The sequence below is a fragment of the Drosophila montana genome, unplaced genomic scaffold (assembly GCF_035044405.1).
Source record: "Drosophila montana isolate Dmon_TW-CO22-7 unplaced genomic scaffold, ASM3504440v1 contig_1407_1, whole genome shotgun sequence".
In the NCBI taxonomy this organism is placed as follows: Eukaryota; Metazoa; Arthropoda; class Insecta; order Diptera; family Drosophilidae; genus Drosophila; species Drosophila montana.
The window spans coordinates 299,302-319,690 of NW_026996359.1; the positions used below are offsets into that span (position 1 = coordinate 299,302).

Here is a 20,389-nt window from a genome sequence, read left to right on the forward strand (position 1 = left end):
TTGTAAATGATCAGTTCAGATATTTAGCTTTTCAGTTATTTTTGGGTTGATAATAACTTATCTGTAACCACTTAAATGGAACTACTTTCTTAATATATGAATAAACAAGGTAATAAAATTAGTTTTTTGAGATAGTATTTGTAGTTATACATGTAGAATGATGATTTTATACGAAAAAATAAGCTTACTCAAACAACTTTACTTAACAATACCGCATGTGTGCTTATACAGAAATGAACAACGACAATAATTAACGACTGAATAAAATAATATTTTAATTTCTCCATAGCCAAAAAATAAAATGCAAAAAAATGTTTTGTTTTTTAATAACTAATGAGCAAAATGATTTTGTTAACAAATCAGTTCAGCTGTTCATTTAAACATTCAGTTATTCATTTAATGAACGACTTAAATGAACTTGTTCTAAAAGAATGCAATTCGCGCTGAATGACTTGCACCGAAGAAGAAGCTTTTGTTTACAAATATTTAATTCGTTAAAATGACACAAACTGAGGCCGCGAACAGCGATAACAGCTCAGAAGTAGCCGAATTACCCAATCAACTTGTGGATATATTCAGAGCTCTTGCTGAAAATGCCAGCATTATCTTTAAATCGCAACAAATCGATGATCCCGAGCTAATCGTTTCGGAGAAGCAACAAATTGCGCAGGATGCATTTCACAAAAATCGCGAAACTTTCTTGATACGCTTTGGCAGCTATTTAGACGAGCGACAATTAAGCGACTTTGAGTCTCTGGGCGTACAGGAGCCCATCAAGCCCGACGAGAACCTGGAGGAGATTTGCCTGCTGCTGGAAGACTTCAAACGGAAGCTGCACACCCGCTCGATCTGCGTCAAGAATAGGCGCTACCATGCAATGGAGCAGCTGCTGCAGAAGGGCGAATACTTCAGCGAGCACGAAATGATGCAGCGGGCACCAGAGCTGTACCAGGAACTGGTCGGACAATACCTGACGGAGCAGGAGCGGAAGCAACGTGACAGTTACGATGTGCGCAACACCAGCTTCTCGGGCATACTGATGCACACGCTGGAGCAGAAGCAGCGGGACGAGCTGTTGCAACAGGTGGATAGCAGCTCAGAGATGGAGTCGCTGCCAGCACCAGCAGCAAGTTTGGATTGCGAAGTGCCGGCAGCATGCCGCAAGCAATGGGGCGGCTTCGAGGATGATGAGCCGGTGGCCTGCTCCACGAGTCGGAATACGCAGCATGCCGCAGCGCCAGTCAGCCGAATAACCACAGCCGAGTATTACAATCCCGGCGAAAGAGAGCTGCTGCGCAACGAGTTTATGGGCTTGATGAAGGAGCGCTTTCTCAGTGGCCAGGACAAGGATTTCGACTACACAGCTGTAGATGATAATGCCCAGCTTGACGATCTAAAGCAAATCGAACGTGATGAGGAGGATGCCTACTTCGAGTCCACCGACGATGATGATGAAGTTGATCCTAAGGTGGATAATCTCGCGCCTGAACGAAGCAATTCCAGCGACGAGGATGAGCTGGACGTCTATATGCGGCATCTGAATCAACATCCCAGTCTGCAGCATTAGTTTTTTATTTAGCTTTAATCCTAGCATTATATCGTGTACAATGACATAAGTATAAATTGTACCTTAAACCTTAGATTAATCCTGCAGTAGATTACAGCATTCAAGTCCAAGATCAATCGCACGATTAAGTGCCACGTTTACAACAACTATCGCGCTTATTAACTAGAAATACATGCAGTGGAGTGATTACTATCTGGGCCGGCCACGACCACGTGGAAAGCCGCGTCCACGGCCGCGCAACACTTTGCTATTTGGCGGCGGACTCTTTGGCCGCAGCATTTCGATGCGACTGGTGCAGCCGGTGGCGGTGGCCTCCGCGAAATAGGTCTGATACAGCTCGGCATTGAAATTGGAATTCGTCAGCTCGGGTCCAACTGTTAGCCAGCCCGGCCTAATGCTCGAATCGCGGCCAAACAAGTGCAAACGCCGACGGCCCAGGCAAAAATGCTCAATGATATGAAAGATTTCGATGGGCTTCTCAAAGCTACCGAATTCCTCCTCCTCGGATATTATCAGATCAATGTCCACATTGGCGTGTATGAAGTCACCATCGCTAGAACGTCGCACCGTTCCCTTGATGCCCATCAGGCAGTGCTCCTTTGTGCGCTGGAAAACGGATTTGGGTATGGCCTGCTTGGAATGGCCCGGCTTGTTGATGTTTGTGCGTATCCAGCAGATGTCCTCGCAGCGGCGAAAGCCCCACTTCTTCAGACAATTACGGCCCTGGTCCAATCCCTCCGACGAGCCGCACCACAGGAACACAAACGAACGATGTTCGGCTATCTCGCCGACATCCAAATCTGCGTGCAAAGAAATGTTTAACATGGTCTACAAATAGACTCTTGCTGATCAGCTTACTGAGTATGTCGTCCCAGTTCCAGAAGACGCGCGGCGCCCCGCCCACCGTGGCCACAGCGGGCGCTGCTCGAGCATATTCCTCCAGCGGCGGCTCAATGAGTATGACATCAAATTTGGTACCCAGGGTTTTGACATCTAACGTTTTGAGATCGGCCTTCAGATACATGGGCGCCGATGCGGTGTCCTGGATAAGTTTGTCTTTCAGCTTGATGAGCTCCCGCAGCTTGGGATACTCCTCGAAGCGATCGGCCAGGCCGACATCGCGTATAAAATTTTGTGGCCTTTGGCCGGTGTCCACAAAATGCTGGCAGTAATCATTGTGCGGATTGGAAGACTGTGTGCCCTTCAGGAACGTCGAGGAGTCCCTGTAAATGATCTCGTTCGGTGTCTTCTTGGACGATGAGGCGCCGCCGCTGCCGCCATCCTCCTCGTCCCGTTGGCCCGAGGCATTCAGCTGCCTGCTGCCACCGACACCAGAGTAGTTGTTGCTATCTTCTGCATTGCCCAGCACCTTTTTCAGCTCGTCAACGCTGGACAAACCGAGCTAAAATTATTTAAATATTCAAATTATTTAGAGAAAAACAAAGAAGCGACGGCGAAAATTGACGCCCACCCACCGTTTGGGCAAGCAGCAGTCTGCGTTTACGCGAACGCTCTTGCGAGCTCTTCAATACATCGCTCATGCCAATCGGCGTCTCTGCTGCACAGTTAAATAAATTAATACTTAATTTAAATTAAAATAAAGACAAATAAAAAATAGCCGACCAACGCGTCTCGAAAACGCGTATAGTTGACGATAGAGATGAGTGCGGCACGAAATTTGCACTAAAACACATTGTCACGCTATGCACGAATCATCACCAATCAGCATGTGTGAGCAAGAAGCAGAGCAACGACAGTCTGGCAACGCCATACGCTGTTGCCATTCACAATCAGCTGCATGCAGCGCTGACACAAAATTCTTTTTTTCTAAGTTAAACGCTGTAATTTTGGCTTTTAATTAGTGAAAATTTGAACGTAAATCACATTACAAAATGAAGCTGCTGCGCAAGACGCTCTTGTGCGCGCTCATTGTGCTACTCGGCTGCCTAATCTTTGTCGCAGCACAGGGTAAACAAAAGGTATGCACATTCGGCCGTGGATATGGCCACGTCAGAGCCACGGGAGCTAGCCGGTTCCGTTAGCCGGCAACGGGACTTGCGGCAGATGTAAACATTAATGTTTGATTTATTGCAGACGGGTCTCTCGCTTTCGGAGAAGGTGCAGAATCTGGTGGAGATGAACATGAAGAAGCCGCTGCTGCGCTTCAATGGACCGAAGTTCCGTGAATATGTGAAAAACACGCCGCGCAACTACTCAATGATTGTGATGCTAACGGCGCTGGCGCCGTCCCGCCAATGCCAGATCTGTCGTCATGCCCACGACGAGTTCAGCATTGTGGCCAACTCGTATCGCTTCTCGCCCATCTACTCGAACAAGCTGTTCTTTGCCATGGTCGATTTCGATGAGGGCTCCGATGTGTTTCAGCTGCTGCGCCTGAATACGGCGCCCGTTTTCATGCATTTCCCGGCCAAGGGCAAGCCGAAGGGTGCCGATACCATGGATATACATCGTGTTGGCTTTGCCGCCGATTCCATAGCCAAGTTTGTGGCCGAACGCACGGATATCACAATACGCATATTCCGTCCGCCAAACTATTCGGGCACGGTGGCCATGATTACCCTGGTCGCCTTGGTGGGCAGCTTTTTGTATATTCGTCGCAACAATCTGGAGTTCCTGTACAACAAAAATCTGTGGGGTGCAATTGCTGTATTCTTTTGCTTCGCCATGATCTCCGGTCAAATGTGGAATCACATACGCGGACCGCCTCTGGTGCATAAAACCCAAAACGGCGGCGTCGCCTACATCCACGGCTCGTCCCAGGGCCAGCTGGTCGTGGAGACGTACATTGTCATGTTTTTGAGTAAGTCCTGGAATTGCCTAAGCTCCTTTTGCCAACTGCCAATGAGGTAATTTTTGGGTCTTTTGCAGATGCCATGATTGTTCTGGGCATGATATTGCTCATCGAGTCGGGCACACCGAAGGCGCACAATCGCAACCGCATGATGGCCATGGCTGGTTTGGTATTGTTAACCGTGTTTTTCTCCTTTTTGCTATCCGTATTCCGTTCCAAGGCGCAGGGTTATCCTTATAGGTAAGTCCAACTAGCTGTAATTCCGGCCTTTCTTTAATTATTTCTCGCTTGCAGTTTCTTGTTTAAGTAAAATCAATTGACGCCCAAAGATAGGTTCAAGTGGAACGTTCACGTTTTATATAGTTCGAATTGACAACAACAACAACAACAGCAAGCACATTGTGTGTGTGTAAAACGAGTTTAATAATAAATGCCACAAATAAATTAGTAATACAATTTGTAACTGAAGCCTACAGCAGCCAGGGTATGATGGCATGTCGCTGTTTGGGATAATCCTTAAAGTTCTCCTTGTACCATTGATGGGTGAGCAGCGCGTTGATCGTCTGATTGCTGGCCACCCACAGGAAGATCAGCTTCCATGTGCTAATGGGCGTAAATAGATCGGCGAGGCAATAGTACATGACCACCTCGAAGAACATGTGCGGCGAGGAGATCAAATTGAACCAGCCGCCGCTGGGCAGCAGATGTGCCTCCGTCTGGACAGCGCCCGTCTTGGCATCCTTGCGCAGTCGCACCAGCAGCATATTGCTGGCATACTGCTGCAGCCAGGCGAACAGAAAGACGAGCGTATAAGTTGCTTGCAGCAGGCTGACATTGGAGAGCGTGAACGGCGCCGGCTTCGAGCCGCGCACAAAGCCTGCCGTATTGGCCAGCAGCGCGATAATGGCGCCAAAATAGTGTATATGTCCCACGGCATAGTGCGAGAGATTTATTCGGCTGCGCTTGGAGAAGATTTGTACGAAATTCGTCTCGTAGAAGCGACGCACACACTGCAGGGTGAGCAGCACGGTTCCAATGAGCGCTGTGTTCGAGTCCACCTGCACCTGCCGTTGAGTGTGTCCGCCGCACATGAAGTCCAGAAAGCGTAGCACGTACTCCGGCGCCGTGGTTTGGGTGAGGATGGAACTGCTGATGAAATAGAGCGCCAGCAGAGACCAGCCAAAGGCGAATATATAGAAATGACTGAACCAGGCCTTGGGCACTTCCAGATGACTGATCAGTGCGTCCGTTTCGCCCTTATGACTGTGCTTCCCGTAACGAAAGGACTGACGAATGCAGTTGGGCAAATGCGATTCTACCAGGGTCATTAAACTGCCCAGCAAGACGATGGTCACAATAAAAACGATGAAAATCACTTGAATCAGATTTATCTTGTACTGATCAATGAGCTCCTCCAGGGAGCTAATCAGTGAGAGCACCATTTTTAGTAACACGTTGGTTTTTAATTGAAAATTTTAAACGAAATAGAAAGCGATTAGGCCACGACTTTCACCGCTTATCAGGAGCGGATGACCCCAACAATGCACGCGCTTGCATGTGAATGGCATATGTGTAGGGCTGCTCAGTTTGGGTTGGCGCGCGTTTGAAATATGTCAACTTTTGCTTTAAAGAAAGTTGACTATCATACAAAATGAGTGCTTATATAAGTAATGAATAGAATGATCGTTGAGCTAATGCAGGCAGCTTATTCTATCAGCATTATTTCGAATAAGCCATTGACTCGCCGTAAGATATGCGCCCGTCAGCGGAGTTCGCACACAGCAGCTATGTGCGCGCACCTATGTGAATGGCAAATATGCAGGGCTGCATTGTTAAACTGAGCGCGTGTTTTGAATAGGTAAGCTTTTGTGCACTAAGTTTCTACTACAAAATTGCTATTTATTTGCAAGAAAGCTAAACATTAAACTAAATTTGCTACGCATAACGCTAGATAATTGATAGATATGCATAATTCGATGCGATTACGATATGCCCGGCCCCTTGATACTGGCTGCCGGCTATTTGCAGTTGCATTTTATGAGTATTGCTTTTGATTTAAATGAAGCGCCTTTAACAGTAGAGCACTCGCGGCGATGTTTGTCAAATGTCCACGCCATTGCGTCCCAAAGTGCCGCCATTATAGGGTGGCGGCTTGGGGCGTGCATAGATGCCGGAAGCGCCGGTGTCGAGCTGATACAAGCTATTGCTTGGACTGCAATTTAAAAGATATATACTGAAAAGGATAAAGAAATGCTGCACTCTATACCTTTGGGAACGCATGCTTGTGTTGTCCAGCAGAAAATTGGGATCCTTGAGACTCTTCAGCGTTGTCACCGGCTGCATGGGACTGGTATCAGAGCACTGAACCATTTGCACGGTGGATGACATGGGATAGTCTATATGAAGGAAGCTGTAAAGGTAAGGTAAAAGTTGTTTTTTAAGTCCAATAAATATGTACGTGATTGAGCTTGCAAATAAAATATGAAACATTTAAATCATAATTCACCTGTCGTCCTCATCTTCCGAATCGTTTGGCGCTCGGGCGCAGGACTCTTCGCATATGTGAAAAATATTGTCAAAGAATAACTCGGAATACGGATCGTAACTAATAAAAAAACAAAGATAATAAAAAAATTGATTGAAATTAAAAGAAAATACCTATATAAATAGGTAGGTCGGCTGTTAAATCTGACATGGAGATGTCTCCACGTAACCCCAATCCCATTGGACTTACAATTTCTGGTGCTGAAAGCAGAGCACGGCCGAGAGTATGCCCACGAGCACGGCGAGAATCATGCCTGGTATGGCAAAGGCGAAGGCAAACTCATCGATATAGTTGCGCATGGGCACATCCTCGCGTGGAATGCCCAGCCAGCGTTCATCCTCGCTGCGCTGCTGCTGCTGCTGATGGTGCTCCTTCAGATGCTCCTTTAGCCGGCCGCTGGCGTGATTATTGTGATAGAGCACCTCGGTGGGCGACTCGATGCCCACCATTTTGAAGGCGCACCAGTCCAGTTTGAAGCCGACATTTTCGAATATCTTTTGGACGGAGGTGCGTTTGTAGGTGCACGAGGGCAGCTTGTACAGCGGACGCACCTCCTCCTGCAGCTCCTTGAGGCGCGGCGAGAACTGGGCAAAGCTGCCAACGTGCACAATGACGCTGCAGAGGATTGGAAAGGATTATTTTGTATATAGATATGGCTCAGACTCACCCCTCACGCTGCTGCGGCCGCAGCGGCAAACGTCCGCCCATGTTAATCGCTGATTCCATGAAAACCACGCTCAGATCCTCTTTGCTGCTCGGCCAGAGATCCTTACGGAATATGTTGCGTAAGTTCTCCACGCGACCCGGATCCATCAGATGCACCCAATTGAGATTATCGATTTTCATTTGCACCACATTGGGCGTAATGAATTTATGCGCCACAAACAACGAGATGACAATCTGGCGTGTCTCATAGTTCTGGCGATTGAGGGCCACCAGATCCAGGTTGAGGGATTTGCCAGCTGCGGTGCCCGGCGGGGTGCCATAGAGGAAGCCCGCATGGTATTCATGGCTGTACATATAGCGCATCCAGCTGGGCAGATCCGGGTAATGCTGCAGCGAGGGCCGATAGCGAAACTGTTCGCTAATCACCTGGTGCGTCCAGTTGAAGAGCTGCGGCTCGATTTTATAAGTAAACAGCTCGCCAACATTTGCCTCCAAATGTAGTTTATACGTGCTGCAGCTGGCCGCGGCCAGTAAGACAATCAGCAGTGATAGTAATTGCATTTTTAATTATTATTACTCAATTTACAAGAACATTTTATTAAACCAAAAAACAGACGCTGCTGAAAATTGTTCAAGTGTGTATCTGGCTGGCAGCGGGTGAGAGCGCAGGCGCAGTAAATACGCGCATTAGCCAGACACCGAAGTACCTGTTGAGCTAGGTCGCTTGGGTTTGCCTAAATAAATTATTAATCAATGGCTATGTGCGGATTTGGATATAGTTAAATCGTGCGATAATAAATTCAAATTCGAATTAAACGCAAAAATGGCTGATATTATGCGGCAGTCTGGCAGCGCTGTTGCCATAAATATCGATATTCTGACTATCGATAGACGTTTGTTGTGTTCGTCGAATTGTTATCAGCTGCCAACTAACGCAAAGTTGGCACAAAATACGTGGCTTTATTTTCGTATTTTCGCGCTAATTCAAAAAGTTATGTTAACGCAAAGATAGCCGTTAGTTAAATTAACATTTAGCTGTCAACATGCTGGCTCTACTGCTGCAGCTGTGCGGCTACCTATTGGGATTAACCTCTCTAGCCGCATTGTTGGTATGTAAATAAAAGCGATAGCCACAGCAAACGACATTGATTGATAACTTTTCGCACATTTTGCAGACGATAATTGTTTTGCTGTACAAAACGCAGCCATATCCGAACATAACGCGCTACAAGGATGAGAAGTTCTACTTGGATCCCGAAACGATTAAAACAATTGCATTTCCCAGTTTGGACGACCCGCCCACCTTGGAGCTGAGCGTCATTGTGCCGGCTTACAATGAGCAGCAGCGCCGTACGCTCTCCACTTTTATATTTTGATTGATCTTTATGAGTAATCCATCACATGATTCATTTTCCATATACAGTGCCCGCCATGTTGGACGAGTGCATGGCCTTTCTGGCAGAGAAGGCCCAGCAGCAGCCCGATTTTAGCTATGAGGTCATTGTGGTCAGCGATGGCAGCAGCGATGCAACAGTTTCCGTGGCCCTGAAATACTCCAAGATCCATGGAGCTGATAAGTTTCGTGTGCTGGAGCTGGTGGAGAATCGCGGCAAGGGCGGCGCCGTGCGGCTGGGCATGCTGAGCGCGCGCGGTCGCCAGCTGCTCTTCGCGGATGCGGATGGTGCCACCAAATTTGCCGACTATGATAAGCTGGCCGAGGCATTGTCCAGCCTGGCGCCCGAATGGCGACACGATGGCATTGCCATTGGGTCACGTGCTCATCTCGAGGATGAGTCGATTGCCACGCGCAGTTTTCTCCGGTAAGCCGTCAGTGTTGCCAACTGTAGCTGAATCCAATGTTAAACATAGCTAAAAATAGCCGAAGTGCAAATTGGCAGTAATTGAATTGCTAAAAATAGCTAAATCAGCTACAATTTTAACTATTTCCAGCTGACAATCACTGAAAACAGCCAAGTTTAGCTAGAAATGGCTGTATGCTCAACTTTTACTGGAATTATCAAATCCTAATTAATATTATCTATATTTCTCTCTTTATTTAGCACCATACTGATGCATGGATTTCACACGCTTGTCTGGATTTTTGCCGTACGCTCTGTCCGGGACACCCAGTGCGGCTTTAAGCTCTTCACGCGTGCCACGGCGCGCAAGCTATTCAATAGTTTGCATGTGCAGCGCTGGGCCTTTGACGTGGAGCTGCTTTATCTGGCCGAGCGGCTGCAGTTGCCCTTGTCGGAGGTGGCTGTGCGATGGACCGAAATTGAGGGCTCGAAATTGTCACCGTTCTGGTCATGGTTGCAAATGGGCATTGATTTGTTCATGATCTGGCTGAGATATATGGTGGGTGCTTGGCGGGTTGCTGCTAGCCAGAAGAAGGAGAATTGAGGGATGTAATTTCGAACCTAGTGCAAAGAGCGCGCATTTAATTGTGTAATTGCTTTTGAAACTAAAACTAAATAACTTATTAAATTAAGTGCACAGTATTTTAGAAACCTTGAATTGTGTGTTTCACTTATAAAGAGTTAACGTATTTTTAATATTTTTTAGGCTATAGTACATATATTTAATATAAAGATATTAGAGAAGATACTAAAATCTCTGAGCAATAACTTTGACTACATGGTAGATTAACAATTGACATTTTTATACTACAAGTTTTTATAACATATTATATAATATGTATTTTATAGCCTTTGTCCACTGGGCTTAAAAATGTCACATTTTCAAGTTTTACATATTGGTGTTCCACCGGTTTTCGGTAACATGTGAGTGGCAAAAGTACTGTTTCTTTAAATAAACAGCTGATCGAGTTGCTTTAATTTACAAAAGCGCCGCACAGATTTCCTTCCAAAAGTCAAATAATACGGCCCCGAAGTAGGGGCTCCGTTTAATTGACTCTTTGCGAGATTTGGCCAATTTTAAATGTTACAAACTGTGGGATTATTAAAATTTAAAATTATAATTTAAAGTTACCGCTTGCCTTCGTTGCAATATCAGCTGGTTTATGTTTACATTTTTCACAACATCGATAGAAATCTCGATTAATCATCGCAAAATACACGAAAAGTTCGGGGCGAATTTACACATTTTTAAAAAATGTGACATTTTTAAAAATGTGTGAAATGTGTTTTCTTATGGGGAAACGTACAGGCCGCATTTTACACATTTTGCAAAAATGTGACATTTTCAGAAATGTGTTCAGTGGGCAGAGGCTATTAGCTATATTTTTTAGTGTACACATATTTATATATTTTTTTAACATTTTCAAATGCTGCGATCGATAGCTGTGGGCAACTCATAAGTGGTGGTCGGCCGATAGTACTCGTTTTGCACAGCATCGATATCAGTTGTCGGGTTGCATGGTTTAGCCAATTAATCGATAAACGCTTTAAAGTTCCGTCGCGTCGGCGCGTTCGCAACACAGCACAACAGCGCGTTTATTATTAATAATAAATTATTAGCACTAAGCAGTTGCACACAAATAAACGCGCCAACACAAGTTGCCATACACATCTAGTCAAAGTACGTGCGACGTTAGCTTGAGCTCGTAGAACGCACTTGCTGTTCCGGGAATTGTCAAATCGTATCGCCGCCTGTTGCGTGTCTGTGTGTGAAGTCCTCATATGTTTGTGTGCGTGTGTGTGCGTGTGTGCACAGCTGAGCCTCCTCCGAATTGTTTATAATTTTTTCGCCTGCTACTCAGGGAGAGCAGTATGCAAATGCTGTCAAAGCCGGTCGCGTCGCATTCATTGTTATCGCCGTCGTCGTTGTTGAGCGTGCGCGCCGCTTAAGCGAAAGTGATTTGTTGTTATTATTTCGTTTGTTCAACGCGCATCGATCGGTCATTGCTTCAATTACTCAATCAACGGCACTTGTGGTAAGTTTGGCACAGTTATTGCCCGCTCTCTTCCCCTCTCTCTCTCTGTCTCTCTCTCTCTCTCTCTTTCTGCTGCTCGAATTTCATTGCAGCTTGAAAGTATTTTTATTGCCTTTGTTCTTGTTTGGTTTTTATGTTTTATCAGCACAATGAAATGTGAGCCGAGCTAATGCAAAAATTAAAAATAAAACGGAAAACCAATACTAGACTTTACAGTTGCGCTTGCAGCTGATAAGAATACCCCACCGATCCAATAAGAACTTGCGCCAATCAGTCAATCAGTTTTTTCACTTGCCTTGGAGTTGTTTTCTTTTCTTTTTTGTTGTTTCTCATTTGATTTTTTCTGCTTTCAAGCTGCAAACTCGTTTTGGTTGCGTTTCGTTAAAATTCTTTCAAAGGTCGCATAGCGCGTCAAACGCCAACGCAGTCGCAGCCGCCCTCGTTAAATGCTTAAAACAAAATACAAAAAAAAAAAACAAAAAATAGCGGCAATCAACAGAAAAACCAAAACATTTGCAAAAAAGTTAATAGTAAGCAAACACCATGAAAAATTAAATGCAGCCATTTGCGTGGCGAAATTCAAAGTTGTCGTCGGCGACTAAATCTTTCCTGCTAGCGTGTGTTCATGTGTGTGTGTGCTGGTCTGTATGTGTGTTTGTGCCAGGGCCATGGCCACGCCCGCTTTGCCAAAACGCGCTGGCTCTTGTCTGTTTTTGTCTGCTGCCGCTGCTGCTGCTGCTATCCCAAGTCCAGCCCCAGCCGTCGTTGACGTCTGCGTCTCCATTCCCTGTCCAGGCCTCAGGCCAAGATTTATGTATGCGCCGTCGCAGTCGCCGTTGCGATCCTTTTGCGGTGTTTATTTTATAATACCCTGCTATTTTGTAACAACAGCAGTTGTATTTGTCTATTCCCATTTTCTTCGTCTCTATTTAATTTATTGCTAGTGTGTACATAAGTAAATATTTTCGAAAAAGCTATAAATTATGCTCATCGAACGATCTACGATCTATTTGGGTATTTGCATTGGTATGCGTGTGTCAGTCAAAAGTATGGCAACCCTTTCGACGGTTTTTACATTGAAGACCTTCACTAGCATCGTTTTTATAAGTATTTAGGACAATGAGTATATTTTGTTAAAATGTGTTTATTTATGTATGTATGTAATTGAAAGATAAAACAAATAAATAAATTTACTAACGCCGCTGCACAATACTCTTTTCCCAGTATAATAAGAGTTGAAAATATCTTCCAAGATATATCTGATATAGTTAAGCCTTAATTCAAAGTTTAAGTTAAGCAAGCCTTAATTATTTTTCATAGGGTATATCGCAGTCGAGCGTGTTGCAAATTGTATAGCTATTGCTGGTTACTTATGGGTAAATGTGTGCTGAGCCTCTCAACGCTCTGCTTGATTAAAGTGCCACGCATGAACCATGGAAGGGAGTGGGAGCGGCCAAGCGGGTGGAGAGGGACGCAGGCGTTGTAGTTATTGTTGCTGCCGTCGTTTATGTTGTTGTTGCCGTTGTTGTTGTTGTTGTTGTGCATTTGTCGCTTTTGTTTGTTGATTTCCATGCGCAGCCGCATGCAGCTTTGTTGTTGTTGAAGTGCGATAATTCCATAGCTCTACATATGTATGTATGCATATATTCATATGCATACCCTGTACTTATTGAAGATGGGTAAAAAGGGGTATGTTGAAGTTGAGCATGTGTATGTAACTGACGTAGATCATAGAGCATGTGTATTCTCGATCAGTTGAAGTGTCGATTGGATTGTGTTTCTGTCTGTATGACCGATCTCAAGAAATGTTTCTGTCTGTATGACCGATCTCAAGAAATGTCTTTGTTTTCGATAACTTTCCTTTTTTTCAAATTCAATACTTATCGATATCCAAGCCTTGAACTTTTTGAAGATTATAATAAACAATTGCTCCAAATTTTGTATGTAGCATTTGGAATGACACACACAGGTCAGGAGCATACCCTTTTTGAATACTTCCTCCGCTTTATAAAATTCGATAAATATCGATTTCAAGTACTGATCTTTTGAACATGTCTCTAACATTATAAGAGCTAGGGACATTTAATTTGGTATTTAGTTTTTCATTTGCTATACAAAGATCCAGAAAACTCTTATGAAGCTTCCGCTTAACATTTTAAAGAGTATGATCTTTTTTTTAGTGCATGCATATCCTGAATGCCATCTCTAAGTACTAAAAGATTAATCGGACCTATCGGTTCATAAACACAAAAGTTATTTGAAAATAAATTATTCCAAACTCTGAAAAAGAAGCACAAGTGTAGTGTAGGCTTCTGACTTATGTACAGGGCATAGACCAGTCGAGCACTCTTTTATGTTGCACATATATACATATATTGTATATGAATGCGTATTTATTCTTGTCTGCATATTGGAAGTGGTGCCAACGAGCCGTTTGTTTGTGCACACGCTTCGCTGGCAACTGTTGAACTGGTCAAGCGATGATCAGCTTACACTGGGCTAATCCTTTAATCAGTTCTCCGCACAGTTCTCTAGAGGCTGCAACTGGTTTTTGGAGTCGGAGTCGAAGTCGGACTCGCTTCAAGGTCAGCTGACTGCGAGCAGAGTTTTATGCGAATGTGCTTCTCTTTTTTTTTGCCTGTCTTCCGCCTAGTCTGTTGGCTAATTAATTGGCCATTTAATCGCTCGATTTGCTCTGGCCCAGTCAAAGGCCTCTCTGGCTCAATCCCCTCTTAGCTGGATCTCTGATTGATGCCTGATGCGGCGCAACGCCCACAGCAATTAGCCGGCTACTCGATTTGGCCGCGGTCAATGGCATAAGATTCGCACGCCCACAGGTTGTGTTCGCTTGACTGATTTATGTGACGAGGCGTTGTCTCTTGTAAGCCAACAATTTTTGGCCATAACATTAACATGACTTTATGGCTCTTTAACAACTCTTGCTTCATCTTTCCAGATACCCTTTCCTGTCGCGCCGCAGCGCGATGTTGAGCAGCAAAATGCAGCGCAGCTCACATGGCAGCATCAAGTCGTCCTTGTCGCTGCGCTCCAGCAGCAAATCCTTTCAGGCCAAAATGGACAAAATGTCGGAGCATCTGTACGATATTGTCAAGAGCGGCTCCATGGTGAAGCGCGCCCAGAACAAGAAGCGTTTCACGCCCGTTAACTACAAACATCGCTGGTTCGAACTGACCAAGCGTACATTGTGCTACTACGATGTGGAGAATGTGGAGGTGAGTGAACATTCTTGACAGCAGCAGCTAAAATTACAAATGTGCTGAGCGTACTCCTAGAAATTGTAAAAATACCTATTCAATCTTCACTTTCCACTCACATTCCGCTTAGTAAAGTGAATTTGTCCAAAGAGGTTTAATATTTATCACATGATGAGCTTTAAAAAGGTTTTGAAAGTAAGGGAGAAACTTAAAATGATATAATAGTTGTTATAATAAAAGGTTTAGAATAAACCAAACTTTATAATTCAATGATTTTTAAAAATAAATTTTTCGCAGTCGAACAGCTTTATGCCAAAGTTGTGATTGCGATCAAAATTTATTGAGAGCAGTTTCTAGTTGAGAAGCCGCGAAACAAAGTTGTATTTGGAATCAAATTCGCTGCAGGGTATTTCATAGTCGACTGACTAGCTAACTCCCGATTGGGATCAAAGCTCTTGCAGGGTAGTATATAGTCGAGCAGCTTCCTCGTTATAGTTAGCTTCTATATCAAGAAAGCTACTTGATAATATTTCAAGATCTTTAAGAAATATTTGAAGATAAACTGGTAGGAACTATTTCTGTTTCTATTTCAAATTATAGATGTCTCTCTCTCTTTCTTTCTCACTCTCTTTTTCTCTCACTCTCTCTCTTTTTCTCCCTCTTTCTTTCTCTCTCTCGCTCTCCTTCTCTCTCTCTCTATTGCATTCTTTATCTTAAGAAAAGCTTCTTTTGTCGGCTGAGCTCCTGTGGGACAAAGGCATCTGTAGCTAGCCGTAGGGATGTTGTGCGCGTAGGGCAGGGGTAGAAGGTGTTGCAAGGGGATGAGTCGAGGGACGGGGGAGGGGTGCTATGACTGGCTATTATTCATGTTTAAGTGGGTGTCTCGGCTTGTTGTCATGGTTTCGTCATTTATTGCGTCGTTATTGCAGCACCTAACGGTATCTGCGTTGCAGATAGGCACAGCTTGAGTAAGGGGTAGGTGTGCGTGTGTTCGTGTGTGTGTGTGTGTGTGTGCAGGGGTGTTGCGTGCGTGCGTGCGTGCAGTGTGAATGGGAGCACAGCTGCCCGAGCGGACGCTTCGTTTCAAAACAAATGCGACAATCGGGCAGCTTTGCCGAGCGCGCCGCCTGCCTCGTGTATCCTTCCAGTCTCCAAGGACCTTTGTGGTTGGCAGGAAACACACCCTGCAGCTAAGGCAGCTCAGCAGCTGTTTGGATTCCAGTGCCGGCAAATACGATAGACGACACACCCGTCGCCCCTTCCCCCCGCGGTTTTTCTTTTGGAGAGTTATCCCGTTTGGCGAATTCCAATTGGAAAACACGCCAGCCTGCCAGCATATTTTATCCTGACGAAGTTCAGTGGCCGTGCGCTCTGGACTCGGGACTCTGGAGTTTCTAGCGTTGCCTCGTCGCGTGCGGACGTGTCTAATCTTTCGTACGAATTAAGCCGAACGCCTTGCCCAGCAACGCATTTCCCTAAAATTTACCAAAGCAACCAAACTTCCTAAAATCAGGCATTTGTTTTGATAGATTATATATATATATATACATATATATATTATCTGTAGTCTTAGTTAATCGCATAGTACGCGCTTTTTATCGCACGCGCGCCGGCTTGTGCCACCCTTGAAAATTTTGGCGTCGGCTTTTTTCCGGCAAGTTCAAAACCACCCTTAGCCGAAAATAGATATATTTGTAACTAGTGTGCCGCATTTCCAATAACTGTAATCAAATATATAGTCACATATTTGCATTTTTGTGAATAAATAAAATAATATCCAAACGCGGCATCCATTAACTTGGCGTATTCGGAAAAAAAGGCGGAAATAAAATTGACTTCGAAAACGCGGACCCCACCCAAAGACCAAAAGTTTTTCAAGTGTGTCGAGTGTTTTTTTCGGTTCGGTTCGTGTCCAGCTACCGCACTCGCTCTCTCTCTCTCTCTCTCCCGCTCTCTTTCTATGCCTCGCTCTTGCTCTCTCCAATTCGCTTGTTGTTGTTGCCGCACCCCGTGGGCCCGAAAAACTTAAAAGGATTATCCCCACGTCGAGCCCTAGGTAAGCAGCCTACAATCCTTGAGTTTTAGTTTTTAATTGATTTAGTTGATGTTTTTGGTCGAGCAACAAGGACATTAAATAGATTAAACCTCTAGGTGTGCCTTTTCCTTAACAGCCGCTCTATCATTTTGTCACTCGGAATACCCTTGCAAGGAGCTATGCTCCCTTTGTCACGATATGTGCCATGTTGTGAAGTACCTTTAAACCTATAAAGTATTAACATATATTCTGCATGTTACTCTGTGAGCTCGAGTCTATCTTAGGAAAAGTTGGTTCCGCTGTTTCTCTTCGCTGTAGGTAGTGCTGATGTTGCACCCGAACAATTCGGACCACTATATCATATAGTTTCCAGAACACCAGAATAGCTGCCAGGTCAAATATTGAGTTTTTGTAGGGAAAACAACTCCATTAACATCTCCAACTGCGAGTCAGTTGAGTCAGTATCTTCTTAAATATAAAATGAGAACTTTTTTGACTTTCCTTATACTTTAACTATCTTGAATTCCACGTCGATTTGTAAAATATGTTTTTAGCCCATCGAATAAAGAATCAAAAGTTGGATTCGGCGGTATTCTCTAATGTTAGTTTTGGGGTGAGAATCTTAATGACGAAATATAAATATTCATTCATTAAGCATTTGATTCCCGTTTGCTCCAGAAGAAATGGACTTTCCGAAAAGTGTGAAATACCCCTAAATTGAATTGGGACAAAGATCTTTAAAAAGATCTCTTTCCTGAGCTGTGCGTTGGTCATCAATCAGTCATTAAGCCAGTCAGAACCTTTATTATACTACGACCATCAATCAGTCAGTGAGTCAGTCAGTTTGTCAATCAACCAGTCAATCAGTCAGGTAATCAGTCAGTCAGGACATACAGTTGTATATATAGAGTTAATCAGAAGTCTTATTATACTTTGATCCAGCCAGTCAGTCAGCACATCATAAGCTTTATTATACATCAATTATCAATCAGTCAGTCGGTCAGTCAATCAGACAGTCAGGACACGCAGTTTTACAGAGGTAATCAGAAGCTTTATTATACTCCGAATGCCTGGAAATGTATATAAATATATTTCATCATCCCTGAGATAGCTGTTCTATTCGAGCTGCTCCTGTCATTCATTCATTCAGTCATGCATACATTGTCCAGCTGTCAACCCTTCGCTCCTGCTGCTGCTGTTTTTGTTGTTGCTGGCGTTTTTCCGCTTCAGCTGCTGCTGCTGGGTTTGAGGTTCGATGAACTTGTGTGGCAAACGCTCATTTAATTGATTGATACGCCTTTTGTCTGGGTGAAGGATGTGCTGCTCCTGCTGCTCCTGCTGCTGCCATGTTGTGCTCTCTATTGGGGTCACTCGCTCCCAGTGCTGATTAATACCTTGCTACAACTCAGCTCAACTCAACTCAACTGAGCTCATCTCGGCTCAGTTTAGTTGCAACAACTGCAACGTCTACTTAGTCATTTGGCGGGGTGTCATTAACCTGTCATAAAAAATCGCAGCTTCGGCCAGTTGGCAGTCCCACGACTTGGCCACATGGCTCATCTAGCTGGTATGCTAATTGTGGCTGCGCTTTTGTTTGTAAACACTTTGCGCCTTCCCAATGCTCGGAGCCGTGTCCAAACCGTAGCGCTCCGTTCTGCCCTGCTCTCTAATACATTTCTTGCGCAGATTAAGGTTGTAAATAACAATTTTCCTAAAGGGCCGGACACCAAGTAACGCATGTTAAGCCAGTCAATGGAAAACAAAGCCAGCAACAACGCACTTTGAATACACTAACTTGGGGAAAAGAAAAACATGGTGAAACGTTTCGGAATGAAAAATAGACTTCGATTTTGTCTATATCTTAAATTCAAGTCTCCAACTTTTAAATGCAATTTATAAAAAACCTAATAAATTTTAATTTAAATTAATAATATCTTTGTTATATCTTCTGTATCCTTTCTTCTATTATACCTTTTAAAAATAGACGCATAAAGCATAAAATCAATAAGTTCTTGCATAAAGCAAGTAAAAACCCTGCAAAAGAGGAATGTGTTTAAAGTGAGAAGAATATTTTGTGCTTCATTCAAGCATGTTAATGCTTTTTTAAAATATTTTGTGCTTGAATCAAGCAGGTAAATGCTTGCTTCAAATATTTTGTGCTTGATTCAAGCATGTTAACGCTGTCTTTAAATATTTTGAGCCTTATTCGAGCATGTAAATACTTGCTTTAAGTATATTGTTCGTAGTTCAATCATGTTAATGCTGGCTTTAAATATTTTGTGCTTAATTCGAGCATTTTTTAAGTCAAGCAGGACTTCTATTGAACTTTTATATTATTTTTATTATCAAACACAGTTGTTATACTTTGTTAATATAAATTATTATAAATTACTCTTAATAATATAGGAATCTTCGTTTTTCTTACACTTTCTTTAGAGTAAGCTTCAACAAAAGCCCTTGGATAGTTGTCATACCCTGTCAAGATTGTTAAAAATAAAGGTAGCACATATATTTTTTTTCATGCCAATGTGCTGCATGCAAAGCTAATGGAGGTGCCATCTACACTTAGGTTAAAGCACCCCAAGCTAGCTCGTCCCCCTCTTTGCCCCTTCGCCCCTGCAGCTCCACTTACGTGGCGTAGAATGTCGCAAAAGGCCCATGGACAAACGGTTGGGCCGTGTGTGGGCTCCCATTCTGTTCGGTAGCCATTTGGTATTGGCAAAAATGTTTTTATGGCCCTTTCGGGTTTTATGACTGAAGAAGATGAAGCTGAAGCTCAAGTTGAAGAAGTAGTTAAAGAAGAAGTTGAAGCATTGAGTGTTGGAATTGGTGGGAACTCGCGCGCCCGCGACTGATCAATCTCCATAATTGTGCCGCATTTTCAATTAGCCATTCAAATTTATCACCTCGCATTTCACTTTATTTCATGGGCCCCAACTCTGAAAATGAATCTCTGCCTCTGTTGCACGGCTTATTACTCATCAAATGCAACTGGCCCAAAGCCGATTTCGTAGAATTACAGGCCAGCAGTTCCCCCGGTCAGCGCCAATGCTGACAAATTAGCGGGCCAGCTAAAGCTTTTTATACCCTGACAGCGGGTCTTATAAATTGGTCACGAAACATGGCAGAAGACATAAACCATAACAACCTGTGGGTACCCGGCTCCTAATGAAGTTACCTCAATCAAATTTGGTACAGCTGCTTCTTTACGCTTCAAGTCGTATATATATCGATGTCGGCCAGATCGAAGCACTATATCATATAGCTGCCATAGGTATCGCTGAAAGAGTAAGTTTTCGTATGAAATTTCTTATTTCTTCTTCAAGATATATAAGACAACATATACATATAGCTAAAATCTGTCAGAAATTGATATTTCTTATGAATTTACTTTTAAGTATGGGCTATATACAGCACATCTGTCTGTAAGGGTATTCAATCGTCAGGATTTATTTTTCTTATTTTTCTTCTTTAACCGGGTGGTCCCAATCACAGCTCCCCGAATGTACAGCTCGAACTTAACAGCAGTCGCGTGTTTCTTGTGAAATTGGCGCCAAAGCGAAAATGTTTTTTGATAAGCTTTAGCAACGGCTCGAGACAATGACAGATGTCGCCTTTATGAAGAGGGCCCAAATGAGCGTATAGCATGTCTAC

General features: G+C 43.9%; 7 protein-coding genes across 8 annotated transcripts in view; 4 read left to right on the forward strand and 3 right to left on the reverse strand.

Annotated features, from left to right (window-relative positions):
* The first annotated feature begins 460 nt into the window (after positions 1 to 460).
* On the forward strand, positions 461 to 1,640 carry LOC135428032 (coiled-coil domain-containing protein 97). The gene has a single exon (XM_064681828.1). The coding sequence runs from the start codon at positions 500 to 502 to the stop codon at positions 1,565 to 1,567; it is 1,068 nt and encodes a 355-aa protein (XP_064537898.1). The 5' UTR covers positions 461 to 499; the 3' UTR covers positions 1,568 to 1,640.
* Positions 1,555 to 3,248, reverse strand: Mettl14 (methyltransferase like 14). Its single transcript, XM_064681816.1, has 3 exons — positions 3,043 to 3,248; positions 2,426 to 2,969; positions 1,555 to 2,367 (listed from the first exon to the last, which is right to left on the reverse strand). The coding sequence occupies exons 1-3, from the start codon at positions 3,106 to 3,108 to the stop codon at positions 1,757 to 1,759; spliced, it is 1,221 nt and encodes a 406-aa protein (XP_064537886.1). The 5' UTR covers positions 3,109 to 3,248; the 3' UTR covers positions 1,555 to 1,756.
* Positions 3,249 to 3,350: 102 nt separating this feature from the next.
* Ostgamma (oligosaccharide transferase gamma subunit) lies at positions 3,351 to 4,842 on the forward strand. Its single transcript, XM_064681840.1, has 4 exons — positions 3,351 to 3,546; positions 3,662 to 4,388; positions 4,457 to 4,619; positions 4,674 to 4,842. The coding sequence occupies exons 1-4, from the start codon at positions 3,460 to 3,462 to the stop codon at positions 4,687 to 4,689; spliced, it is 993 nt and encodes a 330-aa protein (XP_064537910.1). The 5' UTR covers positions 3,351 to 3,459; the 3' UTR covers positions 4,690 to 4,842.
* Positions 4,779 to 5,927, reverse strand: LOC135428060 (polyprenol reductase). Its single transcript, XM_064681863.1, has one exon. It carries the CDS (start codon positions 5,819 to 5,821, stop codon positions 4,850 to 4,852), a length of 972 nt encoding a protein of 323 aa, XP_064537933.1. The 5' UTR covers positions 5,822 to 5,927; the 3' UTR covers positions 4,779 to 4,849.
* A 330-nt stretch (positions 5,928 to 6,257) lies between these two features.
* Positions 6,258 to 8,223, reverse strand: Scgalpha (sarcoglycan alpha). Of its 2 annotated transcripts, XM_064681797.1 has the most exons (5): positions 7,592 to 8,223; positions 7,114 to 7,539; positions 6,886 to 6,984; positions 6,646 to 6,789; positions 6,258 to 6,591 (listed from the first exon to the last, which is right to left on the reverse strand). In XM_064681797.1, exons 1-5 carry the CDS (start codon positions 8,149 to 8,151, stop codon positions 6,480 to 6,482), a joined length of 1,341 nt encoding a protein of 446 aa, XP_064537867.1. In that variant the 5' UTR covers positions 8,152 to 8,223; the 3' UTR covers positions 6,258 to 6,479. The 2 variants fall into 2 exon arrangements, with proteins under 2 accessions (XP_064537867.1, XP_064537875.1); XM_064681805.1 differs by lacking the exon at positions 6,886 to 6,984.
* Positions 8,224 to 8,491: 268 nt separating this feature from the next.
* wol (Dolichyl-phosphate beta-glucosyltransferase wollknaeuel) lies at positions 8,492 to 10,107 on the forward strand. The gene is made up of 4 exons (XM_064681852.1): positions 8,492 to 8,699; positions 8,766 to 8,940; positions 9,014 to 9,410; positions 9,651 to 10,107. Exons 1-4 carry the CDS (start codon positions 8,634 to 8,636, stop codon positions 9,991 to 9,993), a joined length of 981 nt encoding a protein of 326 aa, XP_064537922.1. The 5' UTR covers positions 8,492 to 8,633; the 3' UTR covers positions 9,994 to 10,107.
* A 949-nt stretch (positions 10,108 to 11,056) lies between these two features.
* Btk29A (tyrosine-protein kinase Btk29A) overlaps positions 11,057 to 20,389 on the forward strand; it is a 58,679-nt gene continuing 49,346 nt past the window's right edge. Inside the window, exons 1-2 of the mRNA XM_064681230.1 lie at positions 11,057 to 11,485; positions 14,442 to 14,718. Of these exons, the coding sequence (XP_064537300.1) occupies positions 14,470 to 14,718 (249 nt within the window). The 5' untranslated portion in view covers positions 11,057 to 11,485; positions 14,442 to 14,469. The remainder of the gene's footprint in view (positions 11,486 to 14,441; positions 14,719 to 20,389) is intronic.

What these genes read in the sequence shown, in the direction of transcription:
- Ostgamma (XM_064681840.1), top strand. Translation starts at nt 3,460, where the DNA reads ATGAAGCTGCTGCGCAAGACGCTCTTGTGCGCGCTCATTGTGCTACTC. An exon ending in CAGCACAGGGTAAACAAAAG is followed by an intron (nt 3,547 to 3,661) that starts GTATGCACATTC and finishes GATTTATTGCAG; the next exon opens with ACGGGTCTCTCGCTTTCGGA. An exon ending in GTACATTGTCATGTTTTTGA is followed by an intron (nt 4,389 to 4,456) that starts GTAAGTCCTGGA and finishes GGTCTTTTGCAG; the next exon opens with ATGCCATGATTGTTCTGGGC.
- LOC135428060 (XM_064681863.1), bottom strand. Translation starts at nt 5,821, where the DNA reads ATGGTGCTCTCACTGATTAGCTCCCTGGAGGAGCTCATTGATCAGTAC.
- Mettl14 (XM_064681816.1), bottom strand. Translation starts at nt 3,108, where the DNA reads ATGAGCGATGTATTGAAGAGCTCGCAAGAGCGTTCGCGTAAACGCAGA. An exon ending in GACTGCTGCTTGCCCAAACG is followed by an intron (nt 2,970 to 3,042) that starts GTGGGTGGGCGT and finishes AAATAATTTTAG; the next exon opens with CTCGGTTTGTCCAGCGTTGA. An exon ending in GAACTGGGACGACATACTCA is followed by an intron (nt 2,368 to 2,425) that starts GTAAGCTGATCA and finishes CTTTGCACGCAG; the next exon opens with ATTTGGATGTCGGCGAGATA.
- Scgalpha (XM_064681797.1), bottom strand. Translation starts at nt 8,151, where the DNA reads ATGCAATTACTATCACTGCTGATTGTCTTACTGGCCGCGGCCAGCTGC. An exon ending in TGCTTTCAGCACCAGAAATT is followed by an intron (nt 6,985 to 7,113) that starts GTAAGTCCAATG and finishes TTTTTTTATTAG; the next exon opens with TTACGATCCGTATTCCGAGT. An exon ending in ACAAGCATGCGTTCCCAAAG is followed by an intron (nt 6,592 to 6,645) that starts GTATAGAGTGCA and finishes TTTAAATTGCAG; the next exon opens with TCCAAGCAATAGCTTGTATC.
- LOC135428032 (XM_064681828.1), top strand. Translation starts at nt 500, where the DNA reads ATGACACAAACTGAGGCCGCGAACAGCGATAACAGCTCAGAAGTAGCC.
- wol (XM_064681852.1), top strand. Translation starts at nt 8,634, where the DNA reads ATGCTGGCTCTACTGCTGCAGCTGTGCGGCTACCTATTGGGATTAACC. An exon ending in CCTCTCTAGCCGCATTGTTG is followed by an intron (nt 8,700 to 8,765) that starts GTATGTAAATAA and finishes CACATTTTGCAG; the next exon opens with ACGATAATTGTTTTGCTGTA. An exon ending in GCCACGCGCAGTTTTCTCCG is followed by an intron (nt 9,411 to 9,650) that starts GTAAGCCGTCAG and finishes CTCTTTATTTAG; the next exon opens with CACCATACTGATGCATGGAT.